The 13,958-nt window shown below is 44.1% G+C and overlaps 1 protein-coding gene across 1 annotated transcript in view; it reads right to left on the bottom strand.

The window, feature by feature from the left end:
* ADAM12 (ADAM metallopeptidase domain 12) overlaps positions 1-13,958 on the bottom strand; it is a 324,442-nt gene that overhangs the window by 63,183 nt on the left and 247,301 nt on the right. Inside the window, exons 9-11 of the mRNA XM_032882097.1 lie at positions 12,030-12,199; positions 9,513-9,597; positions 4,145-4,293 (exon numbers count right to left, since the gene is read on the bottom strand). Of these exons, the coding sequence (XP_032737988.1) occupies positions 4,145-4,293; positions 9,513-9,597; positions 12,030-12,199 (404 nt within the window). The remainder of the gene's footprint in view (positions 1-4,144; positions 4,294-9,512; positions 9,598-12,029; positions 12,200-13,958) is intronic.

The following is a 13,958-nucleotide window of genomic DNA, read 5'->3' as shown; positions in this document are numbered from 1 at the left end:
GTCCGCCCCCACCCTTGCAGGCTCTCTGACCCGCCCTTCCTTTTGGTCTTCACTTCAAGGCCACCTCCAAGAGAGTTCCTCCCCAAGCCCCTAATTCAGGTGGGGCCCCTCGCCCATGTGTTTCCTTTCCATCCTCTTCCTTTGTGTCTTCCAAAGCTCTTTAACCTGCGATTTTCAATGTACTGTTTTTCAAGTCTGTCTTCGCCCAGAGAGTGCAAATTCCACGAGGCAAGAAGAATGTCCTGTTCCTGGCTGTCACCCCCACTTCTACGAGAGTGTGTGAGATCTCGGGTTAGCGTGCATCCCAGACTCAGCCTCCTTCCCCCCACGACAGGCTCCCTTCCTCCAGCTCTTTCCAACAGAGAACGTCCCTCAAAAAAATAAAGGAAGCCCCAAGAGCACTTTTTGAATGCCAGCACTGCTTCCTGGGGATCCACTCTGGAAGTGACATTTACAATGATGCTAAACATCTTTTTCCGCATGTGTTCAAACGATTCACATTTTTCTTACTCCCCTAAGTGTGGTTTCATCTGCCACACTTTCAGCCCCAGTGCTCCAAGCAGCTGACGAGCCAGTGGACCCCACTGAGTCTAACTCCCACTCGAACCCCCAGATACTGTTTTTGCCCAAGACTGCTTTCCAAGACAGGTCTTCACGTGAACTACGCTCACGCATACTTCTAGACCTTTCCAGGTGCTGCGGTCATTAATGGTACGACCTGTCAGGAAGCCCTTCGGACCATCCCTGAAAGGTGTTGCTGACCTCACGCCGCCGCCGCCTTGAAGCGGGCGTGGGCACAAACCGTGGTTCTCCCTGGACATCGGGTCCCATTTGTCAATGACGGGCAGGTGCTGAAGGTTCTGGAGTTCAGATTCTGGAAAGTCTCGATAAAGAAGACACAAGGCATGCTAAGGGCTATGCTTTCCCCCTTGCCACCATCTGGAATCGGTTCTTTCTGATTTGGGGCGACCTGAATATCACGAAAGCAATCAGGATTCACCTCTTTTTGGGTCCCCTTCAAGGTTAAGGCTTGAGCAACATTTTGAACGTTTGCTGCTCGTGCCTGAAACCAGGAGTACGGAGGAAGTTGGGGGAAGGCGGGTGTCTGGCCAAGGGCCAGCCTACGCCGAGCCGTTCACCCTGAGACTGTGGGTGCGTTGCTCAGTTAATGTTCTGTGGCACGGGCGGTGCTTCCAGCAACTCCGAACAGGGGTTCTGGAAGAGGCCCTCCACGATTTAGACCCCGCAAGCTAAGTAACAACAGTACTCGCGCTGCTGTGTATTTGTGGAGTGATTTACAATTTACAAAGACATGTGATCTCATTTAATCTACTCACCGCTCTCGAGGGAACCCCATGAGGTAAGGGAGAGACCACATTGGGATAATATGGCAGATTAAAAGCAGCCTGGAAGTTCTACAATGGGTGATGGATGGCTGAGGGTTGCTTGGGCGGCCTGACCTCCCCCTCACTGTGGGTTTTTGTGATTAATTCACCCACTTGCTTAGGAAGTTTCTTTCCATCTGAGAAAATTAAAAACACCACTCTCTGGACGGGAATGTGAGATCATAAACGAGAACCAAATAGAAAAGATTTACACAAAAGCACAAACTCAGCAAAAGAGACAACTTAGAAATTGCTAATAAGGTATAAATCAAGTAAAGGCTATTAGAAAACCCCTGGTAAAGGGAAAAAAATACACCTTTGAAATGATTTGCTGAGCTCTTAACAATAGTGCTCCTACCTATGATTTTCAAATATCTCCGGGGTAATTTGGCTCATATCCTTAAACACTGCCATGAAGACTTTCCAATTTGAAGGACTTTACACAAAATTATGGGGAGCGTCAGAAAGAAGGTCTTGCTATTGTACCTCCAGAATCACATAATTCTTAGAGCTGTAGGGTCTTCCTCGTCTGTGCCTTCCCCAGGATCGTGAGCACAGGGGGGGGTCCAAACAATTTGGTGACTATGTGAACAAGTAGGGGGAAGGATGGGTGGATGTACAGAAGAGCCGATGGAAAGATGGGTAGGTGGATGGATGGCATGAACAGTGAGGACATGGATGGGCAGATGGGTGGGTGGATAGAGGGAATATGAATCAGTGGATGGACAGACGGACAGAAGGTAGGAAGGAAGAAGACAAACTGACTCATTTTCTTGATGAAGAATGGTGACACCAGAGGGGTTACTCCCTCGTCTGTATTACCCAAAACAACTGGTATCAGAATAGGGGCTCTCAGGGCACTTCAGTCCTACTCTAGTGTCCCCAGCCTAGATCTTCTTCTCTTCCATTTGCCAATTTTATCAAGAGTTCCGAAACATTCACGAGATCGGTCACTGGGAACCACTTCCGGAGGCATGTAAGCTGATACATTTTTGTGTCTATGTGATCAGCAGGGAAATTAAGCAAGCAGTGAGTTTTCTGTAGCCACTTGGAGTTTCATCAAGAAGGAGAAAGCACAAACACCACTCAGCTGTATGTTAACTTCCTACAAACCTCGTTGTCTGAGACCCTCACGGCACGCTGGCCAGTGATGCTGGGCTCTGTCGGGCCTGCTGGGATACTGGAAAAAGAAGACACCTACCGGCCGCTGGCCCAACTTCACACCCTAAGAAGAAATTCTTTGTCCCAAATGCCCCCCAAATTGTTATCCTACCTCTGCCTGGACAGTTTAAATGAGAAGGAGCACACACTTTCTCGGAGGAGCCTGCCTCCCTTTGGGGAGCTCCCTGGTTTGCATGTAGGTTTTTATAATATTTCGCTTCCTATTGGTGTTGGCCTGAGATGCTCTCGCTTCAGGCTTCGGTTCCTGGCTTCAGTTGTCACAGATACAGAACAGATCCCTCCACTGGGTCTTGGTAACTCCCTTGAATTGTGCTTAAGACGGAACCAGGAGCAAAAAAGATGCCCCGTGAAGGCTCTGTGAATGGTGGCGGTGAAGACAAGCAATCACTTGTTAATCAGGTGACAAGGAGGTGCCGCAGGAATGTCCCTCAGGTGTGGCAATGTCCCAGATACGAGCTGTGCCCTTCTGCCCAGTCTGTGTTTCAGGGGCAACATGGAGCCCCAGGAGCCATTCGATAGGAGCCTCCCAAAGCTGTTGTTCGCAGAAGCAGAACCTCCCTCTGTCACAGTCCACCCCTTACACTTCTAGCAGGTGCCCCCCAACCTGCCCTGCCCAGGGCCGGCCCCTTGCCAGCAGGTCTCCACAGAGGCCAGTCTTGGGGCTGCTCCAGCATTTCCTTCCAGCAAACCCAGAGAGCAGGCTTCACCTGGGAAGTGCCACAAAGAGAAGCGTTGGGAAGGACTCACTTAGGTATAAAAAAAGATGATTGTAACAAGCGTGTGTTCTCCTTTCCTAATGAACAGCTCCCCACATGAGCACAGCCCTCTAGTTCGGGACAGGGCCTTGGAGGCATCAGGATCTCATCAGAATCTGTACTCGATCAGTCCACGTACCGTCTCTTTCCACCTCATTTGGATGCTCCCTTAATGAAACTGTCTTCCTTTTTCCCTGGGCGGACAGAGTCTCGAGTTTCAGAAAGGCATTTCAAAGGCAAGAACAGCGTGATTTACTGACATAGAGATGTCACTTCATTTAAACCTCTCAAATTCGATAAGGTGATGCCTCAGAGGTGGGGACACTGCTAACCCTCTGGTCCCCGCTAATGATACACGTCAGGCACACCGGCCGCAGGGCCAGCCCCGACGATGGAAGAAGCTCTCCCCAGCCTGCATGCTCTGAAGGCCATGTGACCCATCTAACCCTGCCCCCTTTGCCAAGTGAGTTTTCCCAGCCCTGGGCTGGTGGGAGCACTGGAGCTATGGGCTCAAATAGAAAACCGGTGCTCAGACAGTAGGATAATTTGCAATTTCTAAACAAAGACACATCCATCCCTCCCCACTCGCCACTTCTCAGGGAAGAGGTCAGTCCTCCTGCCCTGTGGCAGTGCAGTCTGGTTGCCTGTGACCCACCCTCTCAGATAAGCCCAGTCTGCTCTTGCTACTTAGAAAGGGATCTCCTTCTAGAAGTTTCTATGGGTGGTCTGGTCAGAAAACCAGGGAGACTTTTGCTTAGCAATTTCCCAACAAGCAATTCAACCTGTGGCAACTCTGAAAGCGGCTGGAATGTTGGTACTTGCCCTGTGGAGGGGTTCATGATGCAGCCTCCTTTGTCGGCAGCCACACTGCAACCACAGCCTCGCTCCAGCGTGTCGTGGTTCATCCCGAAGTTGTGGCCCAGCTCATGTGCCAGGGTCACGGCGGCGCCAAGGGGGCTGTCTGAATGGTCCTCAAAGCAAACACAAGAGCACATGTATAGTTCACATCTCCTTGGCTTTTTCCCCAGCCCTTGTCCATCTCTGTCCCCCACCATTGATCTTTTCTTAACATTTGACCCAATCAAATCCCCTATAAGGAACAAAACATAGAGCCCCATTATTTAGTTCAAACATAAGTCAGAGATGTGACCTATTTTATGAAACCAGCTCAGGGGCCCTTCTGCAGAGGAATGCACACATGTAAGACTCCTAATGTCTTTACATGAAATGTTCAAGGCAATCATCTCTATTCTGTTTCCTGTAGTCTCTTACAAAACATCTTTCTTGGAGCACCTAGATGGCTCAAAAAAAGTACTATTTTACCCTAAATGGAGATGAGGCTGATGAAAAGTTGGGAGGGGAAGGATACTTTGTGACATTCTCAGTAAGACCTGAGCAGGGGCTACTGAGTATCCCCCTCCCTCCGGCCACCCTGCCCCATCAACTTGGTAGAGAAGGATACTTGGAAAATTCACAATAATTCACAAAAAAAGCAAGCCACATTGAGTAATCTGTTCGAAGACTCAACTGAATTAAGATTATAATCCAGTTATGTGTCACTCTTGCTGGCCCTTGTTTTGTCAAGTCAATTTTAGAGATGGGTAGAAGCACCCTGATTCTGTGAAGGTTGCTGCTGGGGGCTCACTCAACTCTTCGATGGGTTTTGGAAGGTGTTCTCTCCATTCAGGGAGCATTGTGAGGCCACTCCTAACTTAATGAACTACATGGATGATGTGGCTAAGTAGATATTAGAGATTATTGTTACTTAAAATATTATTATTAAATTACTAAATACTAATTATTAAAATATTGTTACTTGAACAAACTAAAATTAGCTAATTACTAAAGGTGATTTGCAGAAATTGTGCCCATCAGTGGTCTTTTTTTCTTTCTTTTTTTTTTTTTTTTAGTTTCAGGAATTTAGTGAAAAATAAATAAATAATAATAATTTTTAATTATATAAATACTATAATTCCAGCTAAATAAATAATTTATTCAATTGGAATTTAGTGATAAATAAATATCTATTTATTTTATATTTTATTTATTTTATTAATTTATAATCTAGTGATTTTAGAATTTAGTGATTCATCACTTACCTATAACACCCAGTGCTCATCACATCAAATGCCCTCCTCCATGCCCATCACCCCTTTTGCCCATCTCTCCATCTACCTCCCCTCCAGCAACTCTCAGTTTTTCTTCCATAGTTAAGAGGCTGTTTTGGCCTTATTTTATTTTTCCTTCCTTTCTCCTTTGTTCATCTGTTTTGTTTCTTAAATTCCACCTATGAGTGAAATCATATGATATTTTTCTTTCTCTGAATTACTTATTTCACTGAGCATAATACACTCTAGCTCCATCCGTGTCATTGCAAATGGAAAGGTTTCGTTCTTTTTGATGGCTGCATAGTATTCCATTGTATATCACTGTACATCACTTCTTTTTCTATTCATTGGTTGATGGACATAAGGGCTCTTTCCATACTTTTGCTATTGATGATAGTGCTGCTATCAATGTTGGGGTGCATGTGCCCCTTTGAATCACTATTTTTATATCCCTCAGATAAATACCTAGTAGTGAGTCGTTGGGTTGGAGGGTAGCTCTATTTTTCACTTTTTGAGGACCCTCTATACTGTTTCCAGAGGGGCTGCACCAGCTTGCATTCCCACCAACAGTGTAACAGGGTTCGCCTTTTTCCACATCCTCGCCAACATCTGTTGTTTCCTGTGTTGATTATTTTAGCCATTCTGACAGGTGTGAGCTGGTATCTCACTGTGGTTTGATTTGTATTTTCCTGATGATGAGTGATGCTGAGCATTTTTTCCTGTGTCTGTTGGTCATTTGTCTGTCTTCTTTGGAGAAATGTCTGTTCATACCTTCTGCCCATTTCTTAACTGAATTCTTTATTTTTGGGGTGTTGAGTGTGGTAAGTTCTTAACAGATTTTGTGTACTAGCCCTTTATCTGATACATCATTTGCAAATACCCAGGTTGCCTTTTAGTTTCGTTGACTGTTTCCTTTGCTGTGCAGAGACTTTTCATCTTGATGAAGTCCCAACACTTCATTTTTGCTTTTGTTTCCCTTGCGTCTGGAGATGTGTCAAATAAGACATGGCTACAGCAGAGGTCACAGAGGCTGCTGTCTGTGTTCTCTAGGATTTTGATGTTTTCCTACCTCACATTTAGGTCTGTCATCCATTCTGAGTCTATTTTTGTGTGTGGTGTGAGAAAGGGGTCCAGTTTCATTCTTCTGCATGTGGCTGTCCAGTTTTCCCAACACCATTTGTCGAAGATACTATCTCTTTTTCCATTGATATTCTTTCCTGTTTTGTCAAAGATTAGTTGACCATAGAGCTATGGCCATCAGTGATGTTTCTAAAAAGGCCTGCCAACCACAGAGCAATAAAGGCACCCAGGAAAGAGATAAGACGTTTTCCAAAACACTTCCAGGAAAGAGTGACCCTGAGTTTTGGAGAAAGCATCGTTCCTGACACAGATAATCTTTGTGGGACCTCTTCTAAAGGCATGTAGATAAACGATTATACAGGCTGTTGCTCGCTACAGCTGTAGCTGACTCCTTCCATAGCCCCGAGTCTCACAAGAGAATAGCATATCAAGGGACGAAGTTATTCTTAGAAAAACAGATGAAATTCCTAATAAATTACTTTGCTTAGATTTTACAGTTTCCTGTTGTAGGAAGCTTCACAAATATGCTTCAGGAAATCAATTCTCAAGAATAACACAGGTTGGCAAACAGGATGTAGCCAACCTAGGAATGTGAAGGGTTGAATTTAGCATGCTTTGGCACAAAATTCAAGGACTTCGTCCTTTAAAAATTATTCTTTATTTGATTTTTTTGTATTACTGAATTTCTTGGGTTTGTTTTTAATTGCCAAATTGTTTTACATTCTTTCACGGATAGGTGATTATGAACAGAATATCTCGCAAGAGACCCTGATCAACAATTTACATTTCTAATAAGAAAAAAAAAAAAACCCTACTTCTTCCCCCACCCCCCATTTCTTTATTTATAGCATTATTCCCAAACTAAGGCTATTGGGAAGGCCGTTCTAGTCCAGTTAGATACAAGGGCATGGCTTTAAGTTACTAAAGCCAATATTTGCTCCATCTTAAAAGAATAGAGAACCAGAAGAGGAACTCATATTTTCAATTTGATTGGGATTCCTGCTTCCTTGCTACACGATTTCCTTCCTCTTAACTTGTGAGTACTTGAATGGGGCATGGTCACATGAACACCCACGAATTTAATTTTAGAGATACAACAGGAGAAGTCTAGAAGTTTTAGGTCTGGTCAAGAGATTGATCTCATGAATTTTATAGAATTAAAGGAGCTGTAGACTTTTGTCCTACGTGATGCTTCTCTCGTGTGTGGCGTAGACAAAGGACGTGTTTGCTGCCAGGTTGGTCAAACGTATTTCCTGTTGACTAACTTTGGTCTTGACTCGATTACCACTGCAGTACACATATTTGCCTATAGTTCCCACGTTCATTTTCACCCACTTAAAAAATAGCCTTTTCTGTATGTATTTTTTTTATTCTGTTCAGTTAGCCACTGTATAGTACATAATTAGTTTTTGATGTAGTGCTCAGTGACTCATTAGTTAAGTAGAACACCCAGAGCTCATCACAGCACGTGCTCTGTGTGCTTTCAAAGAAGGAATCTTGATCAAGTGCTTGTATGGAAACAGAATGAGGGATATGAACCGAAGAAAGCCACTTAATGTGATCAGGATGGTTATAAAAATATTTAAACACCCCAAACAGAAGAACCTTCCATACTTATAAGGAATTTAGTTTCAGCTCTAAAAAATATTTACACCCATTTTAAGTGGCAAAGTCAGTAGCCACTGACCATGAAACCATAAAACAGAAAATTACTCCCTCTTAAAATTTTACAGGCTGCTCTGTAAAAATACAGTCGGGATCTGACTTGAAATTAACCTGGCAGCAACAAAAACCAATCTTTCCAATGACTTCCATAGCGGGGATCACATATAGGGCTTGCAGGTTCAAAGAAAACCAGAGGGCAGCTCCTTCGAGCCAGAAATCCAGAGTGGGTGCCATCCTCCCAGACGGCCACTCCCGCTTCTTCATTTAGTGCCTGTTTATATGAATTACCAGTACTCACCAGAAAAGAGGAAAACATTTGTTGTGTATATTCTCTAAGAAGATTAGGTCAGGCACTAAGTGGAGAGAAAACCATAGTCAGCAGAACCTTACTCCTTCTGCTCCTTAAGACAATGGAGTACTAAGCCATGTTCTGTTCGCAAAAAATGTGGAGGAAGTCATGGTTTTTTAGAAGGGCAATGTTCTGTTTGTTTAATGGAGATGCCAGAGTAGACTCAGAACACCCCCTGTCTGAGGGCTGGGGCAAAGGGGACACTGCATTTTCAGAGCAGGGATGGTGCCAGAATGAGGTGAAACCTCTTCTTTAATTGATAGAATGGAGCAGGGGTCCCCTGTGGGGCAGTGTATCAAAGCTATTTCCCTCTTAAATTAATAAGAAATAAGGCCTAAATATTCTTCCAATTTTGTTCCCTTTATAAACATGTAGAGCCCCAAAATGAAAAAAAATTATCCTTATAGAGCAATAAACCTAGGTATCTGCCTTCCAAGCTTATTGTTATTATGAAGACAAATTGGACAGGAGCTAGGAGGTCGAGCAAGCATTTGCAGTGGTAAATAGTTAAAAAGCTCAGACTTCTGGCTGTTGGGGCTGGAGGCAGAACCATTCAAAATCATTCTGGTAGTAATGTTTGGTGAGACCACAGTCCATCTAAGAAACCGAGTGATGAGGGCAACCCCAGTGCCCCAGTGCCCTGGTTCATCTCAGTGCTGGGGGGAGTCCTGGATTGGAATGATTTGACCAAAATCCCAGTTGAAACTTTTTCTCCATAAGAGGGGTAGACAGGCTTCCACTGAGTTATTTTTTACACACTGACCTAACCTGTGTATGACCTGATGCGTGGTTTGGTTTTTATAAATAGTCCCTAAAATATTATGGGATCTAGAAGACCATAAATAGAGCTAGAAAAAGGTAGAGTTACATATAAGAACCATGAAAGGTAATGGCCTACTTTTACACAGTTGGTAAAAGTAGAGCTGTTGGAGAAATGCAAGGAGGTGAGTGGAACATTGCCATCAGCCCCTTGGTGCCCTCGACTTACCATGACGATTCCTCCTGACTGCTCTGCGGTACACATGCTCATGATCGGTGCCATGCCAATGGTCGTCCCTTGGAAATAAACCCCACTGAGAAACAAAAAACAAAACAACTTTCTTAAATTAATATAGAATGAGGACATTTCCTAACATTAGAAATCATTTTGGCCGTTCTTGCATTCCAAAAAGAAGAGCACGGACATGTGCAAAAAGGAAGAGAGCCACGGGGGGCATGTTTACAGGTGATTTGTGTCCTTAATTCCTCTCAAATGTATTTTGCATTGTGGTCCCATAATCCCTTCAGATTTTTGTTTGCAACACTCAGACTATGACCAGTCATGACCTTTGTACTTATGAGTTGTATCCTGCCTATTTCCTATGGATTAGAGGGTCCTGCTCCTTTGAAACATGTGCTGATGGAATAGAGGGTCCTGCTCCTTTGAAACATGTGCTGATGGAAATGGTAGGAAGAGTCACAGAGAATCACTGGCAACTAAATGAAATGCGCATGGTGGTTTACTAGATTTTCTGTTTTAGCTGAACTTGGTTTCCTGTGAACCATTACAATTAATCCAGAAACCCAAACTCTTTCAAGTGTCTTGCTAACATAGTTGGCAACAATGATGGTGGTGGAGAAATGATTGATCTTCAGGAGCCCGTGCAGAATAAAAACCCACGTCTGGAGGAAGCCTCCGCACACCCGGAGGAAGGTTCCAGTAGGGGATATTGTAGCTTAGGTGCAGGCTTCCCCCCATGTGGATTCTTAATGTGGAGTCTAATGACATGAAGCCCTGTTTAATGCCAGTCCTCTAAATGTGACCCTCGTGCATTAAAAATGAAACATTGTTCGTATTTGTTGAATCTCCTTTAAATGACTTACTCATGTTACCTTGACCACGTACATACATAGCCTATACATATTCTGTTTGAAAAGTCAGTTATTTTGATAGTGTTCGACTGGACAAAAGGGAATAAGTCTATATAAAATCTTATCTGTGTATATATGTATATGTTTATCCTTCCATCCCTTCCTATCATACTCATATGTGCAGTAGTTGAGGTTATAGGTTTTATATTTACATCTATATAGACCATTTTAACAGATACAATTATATATATATGTATATATATATAAAATAAGAGGTTAATTTATTTCCAGATGTTCAAGTTGGACAGACTCCATTTGGGAAAAAGAATTAAAACAAAATACTCTGACTCAAAATTTCTAAAATGTACTTTAAGTAGTTTGGGATTAATCAATGCATAAAATATGAGGCAACCGCAAATATCCAGGGTGGGAAAAAAAACAAACAACCCCGTGAAAATGACCAGAGTAAATTATCAGGGAATGCCAAAAGCCTTAGTTCATACGTAGGCATTTTCTAAAGTGAGGATGGGGTAAGAATGGTTTTTAACTTCCCTTAATTTTTTTTCAAAGGTTTTATTTATTTATTCTAGAGAAAAAGAGAGAGAGAGAGAGAAAGAGCATGCACACAAGCAGGGGAAGGGGCAGAGGGTGAGGGAGAAGCAGATCCCCCCCAAGAAGGGAGTGGGGCTTGACCCCAGGACCCTGAGATCAGGACCTGAGCTGAAGGCAGATGCTTAACTGACTGAGCCACCCAGGTGTCCCATCTTCCTATAATTTTTTAAGGAACTAGATATAACTTGCCAAAGAAAAATGACCCCAAAGCTTCCAATTCAGTGAAATGAGCTGCATGAGAACATAGGAATAACAGCATCAACTGTTTAAGGGTCTTAATAAAAAGTTGGTCAATTTGGGGAAAATCTACTCCTTACCAATGTGGATGATAAGAATTTTTTTCTTTTAAATATAAAGGTGTTTGAATATCTTTCCAATATATTATATTATAGCTCTACTTTCCCTCATTTTATTATCTTCATGACCCAATACTACTGTTGCCTTCTCCCAGTGGACTGGGGACTCCTGAGAGCAGGGAGGCTTACAGTGCTGGTCATCACTATGTTCAAAGGACCTAAAACATACTTGCTTCCTGACTGGTGCTCAATACACACTGGCTGAAAGAACGCAGACCCCTAGGGTCCTCTGATCTAGAAAACCAGAGTCATGGCGAAATAGGAGGAGGAATGAACATTTCCTTTCTCCAGGCATCTGGCAGTAATTATCCTAATGCATCATCTTCACATCTTGCATAAACATTTTTCACTAATAGTGAAAGAAAATGAGGGTTTTTTTTTTTAATAGCCTACTCAGGACATTTTATATTAAGACAAAGACTAGAAAGATTTGCAGAGAGGAAAATGTCCAGGTGATGAAAAAAGAAAATAAGACATCTCTTACAGGGATAGGTTTCCTCAGGGATTCAAAGGAAGGCTTTCCTGATGGACCCCCAGTTTGGTCAAGATCAGTGCCCCACTGATGTGGACCGGAAAGCACCCTGGTATAAGGTTCTGCAGTTTTGGGGACTGCCAGGTGATGCTAAGAGGAGAGGGGGTTGCTGAGGTCACTCTTTAAGCAAAGCAGAGACAATGGATCTCCCTACCTGATGAGCTGGGCATTGTCATGCGATTTGCGAGGTAGAAGCTTCATCTTTCTCCAATCCAGAAATTCATGGAGGCTTGTGAACGGGTCCTGACTTATGGAGCATTTGTCGATGTCATTCCACACCTCCACACCCACAAGCACTATCCGAATGTTCAGGGATCTGTAAAACTGAACAAGACAAGCACCCTCTGGGGATCACATTCATAAGAGCTCAAAATGCAGAGTAGAACATATTTGCATGTTTTGAATTTCACTGACATGGGTGAGAAAAAGATCTTTGTCCTCCCTTGTTCCTACGGCACTGGAATTTAAGAAGTATTTGCAGTGTCTGATGCAAAGTGATGTGTTCATTGGGTTTCCAATGTTGTTGACCAGTTAGATGCCAAAGTTCATAGGCTTTTTGATGTCGGCCCTTACTTGTATGGAAGCACACAGTTCACACGGTTCACTGGCGATTGAAAATGTGCAGATAAATGTGTACTATCCCTAAAGTAGCTACATTATACCTAAAGACTGCCCATGAGTAACTACTGTGGGAAAAACAATGAGGGAATTAGGATCTTTCAGACACTCTGCCAAGGACAATAATATGTTCCTTTAAAGCAAAATGTTCTACCTATGAGTTACTGAAAATGAATCTGCAGTAATTTTTCAACAAAGACTCAGACCTGGCTGATGCGATCACATTCCATCACTTATAATCTACCTAGAAGGTTTTAGTTAAATGCACAAATCAGTCTTTTGGAACAATAAAGCCATATGCTGAACCCTTCTTCTGGAACTTCAGTGACCATCTTCTTCACAGCCGGAAGTTAGCTCACCAGCGGCATCACGGGAAGGATCTTCTAGAGGAAGTTCCTGTTTCATAGGCTTGTGAAATCAAGCTTCAGATATACACCAAAGCATCTTCTCATTGCCTGTCTGTCTCCTGTCTTTATATACTCCCGACTTGACTTCAAACTACAGCCCTTTCTCCACAAGCAGATCATCCCGGGGCAGAGGTAGGAGGAGCAGCTCTTCAGATGGCTAAGGGATAGTCTGGTCTGGGACAAGATGTCAGGACAGAGGGAGGATCTACCCACTGCCTCCAACTCTCCCGCTGCCCGCCATGTGCATTACAACGAGGAGGTGGCTCTGCGCTTGGGGCCCAGGGGGTGAGGACATGGGATCACCAGGGTGCTGTAAACTCTTCGAGTGCCCGTGATGGGTGAGGTGAGATGCAATGGGCAATGGGCACGTCCTCATTTTCTGATACTCCAGGTAGCCCAGGAGAAAGATGTAGCAGCCCAAGTCAGGCTTCAGATGTGAGCTGGTCCCATTTTATGCTACATGCATCTTGGACAAGTAGCAAAAGTCATAGAGGCTTCTCATTGGATGGTTAAGTGCCATCCGGATTTGGAGAGTTAATGGGCCATACGGTCCCCAAGTCTGAGCATCTGACCCCTGTTCTGACCCACCGGGGACAGGCTCATCGCTTCCCCGGCCGATCTCCCCGCAGTCGTCTGGTGAGCCTTAGGTTAGCCCGAGGCTGTGACTGGAACGCACACAGCGTCACAGAACGTAAGCTGGCCGCAGCGGTCCCACCGGGCTTCAAGCAGATCACAATTACAGGCATTACATTAATAAGTTAATGAGACAATTCTCCGACCTACATGCAGCCCAACAGCTTGTTTTCAATCAAGAAATGCTTGCTGTGTGGTATGGACTTGCAAGCTCCCAGCCCAGGCTTCCCGGGCAGAATGAAGCTCCCGGACTCTTCTGGAACTGGAAGCTGCCCGTGTCCGGCTGCTGCCCTTTGGCCGGGAGACCACATTTTGCACTGTGTTAGGCAGAGGTAACAGTGATCAGGAGGCGGAAACGTCCGAGCTCCAGGGCTGAGGTCCACACCAGCTCGCTAAGCCCTAACTCAGAGCCAGATGCCCCATGT

Source organism: Lontra canadensis, unplaced genomic scaffold (assembly GCF_010015895.1).
Source record: "Lontra canadensis isolate GAN:19392208 unplaced genomic scaffold, GSC_riverotter_1.0 scaffold79, whole genome shotgun sequence".
Lineage (NCBI taxonomy): Eukaryota > Metazoa > Chordata > Mammalia > Carnivora > Mustelidae > Lontra > Lontra canadensis.
This window is presented reverse-complemented; position numbering and strand designations above follow the sequence as displayed.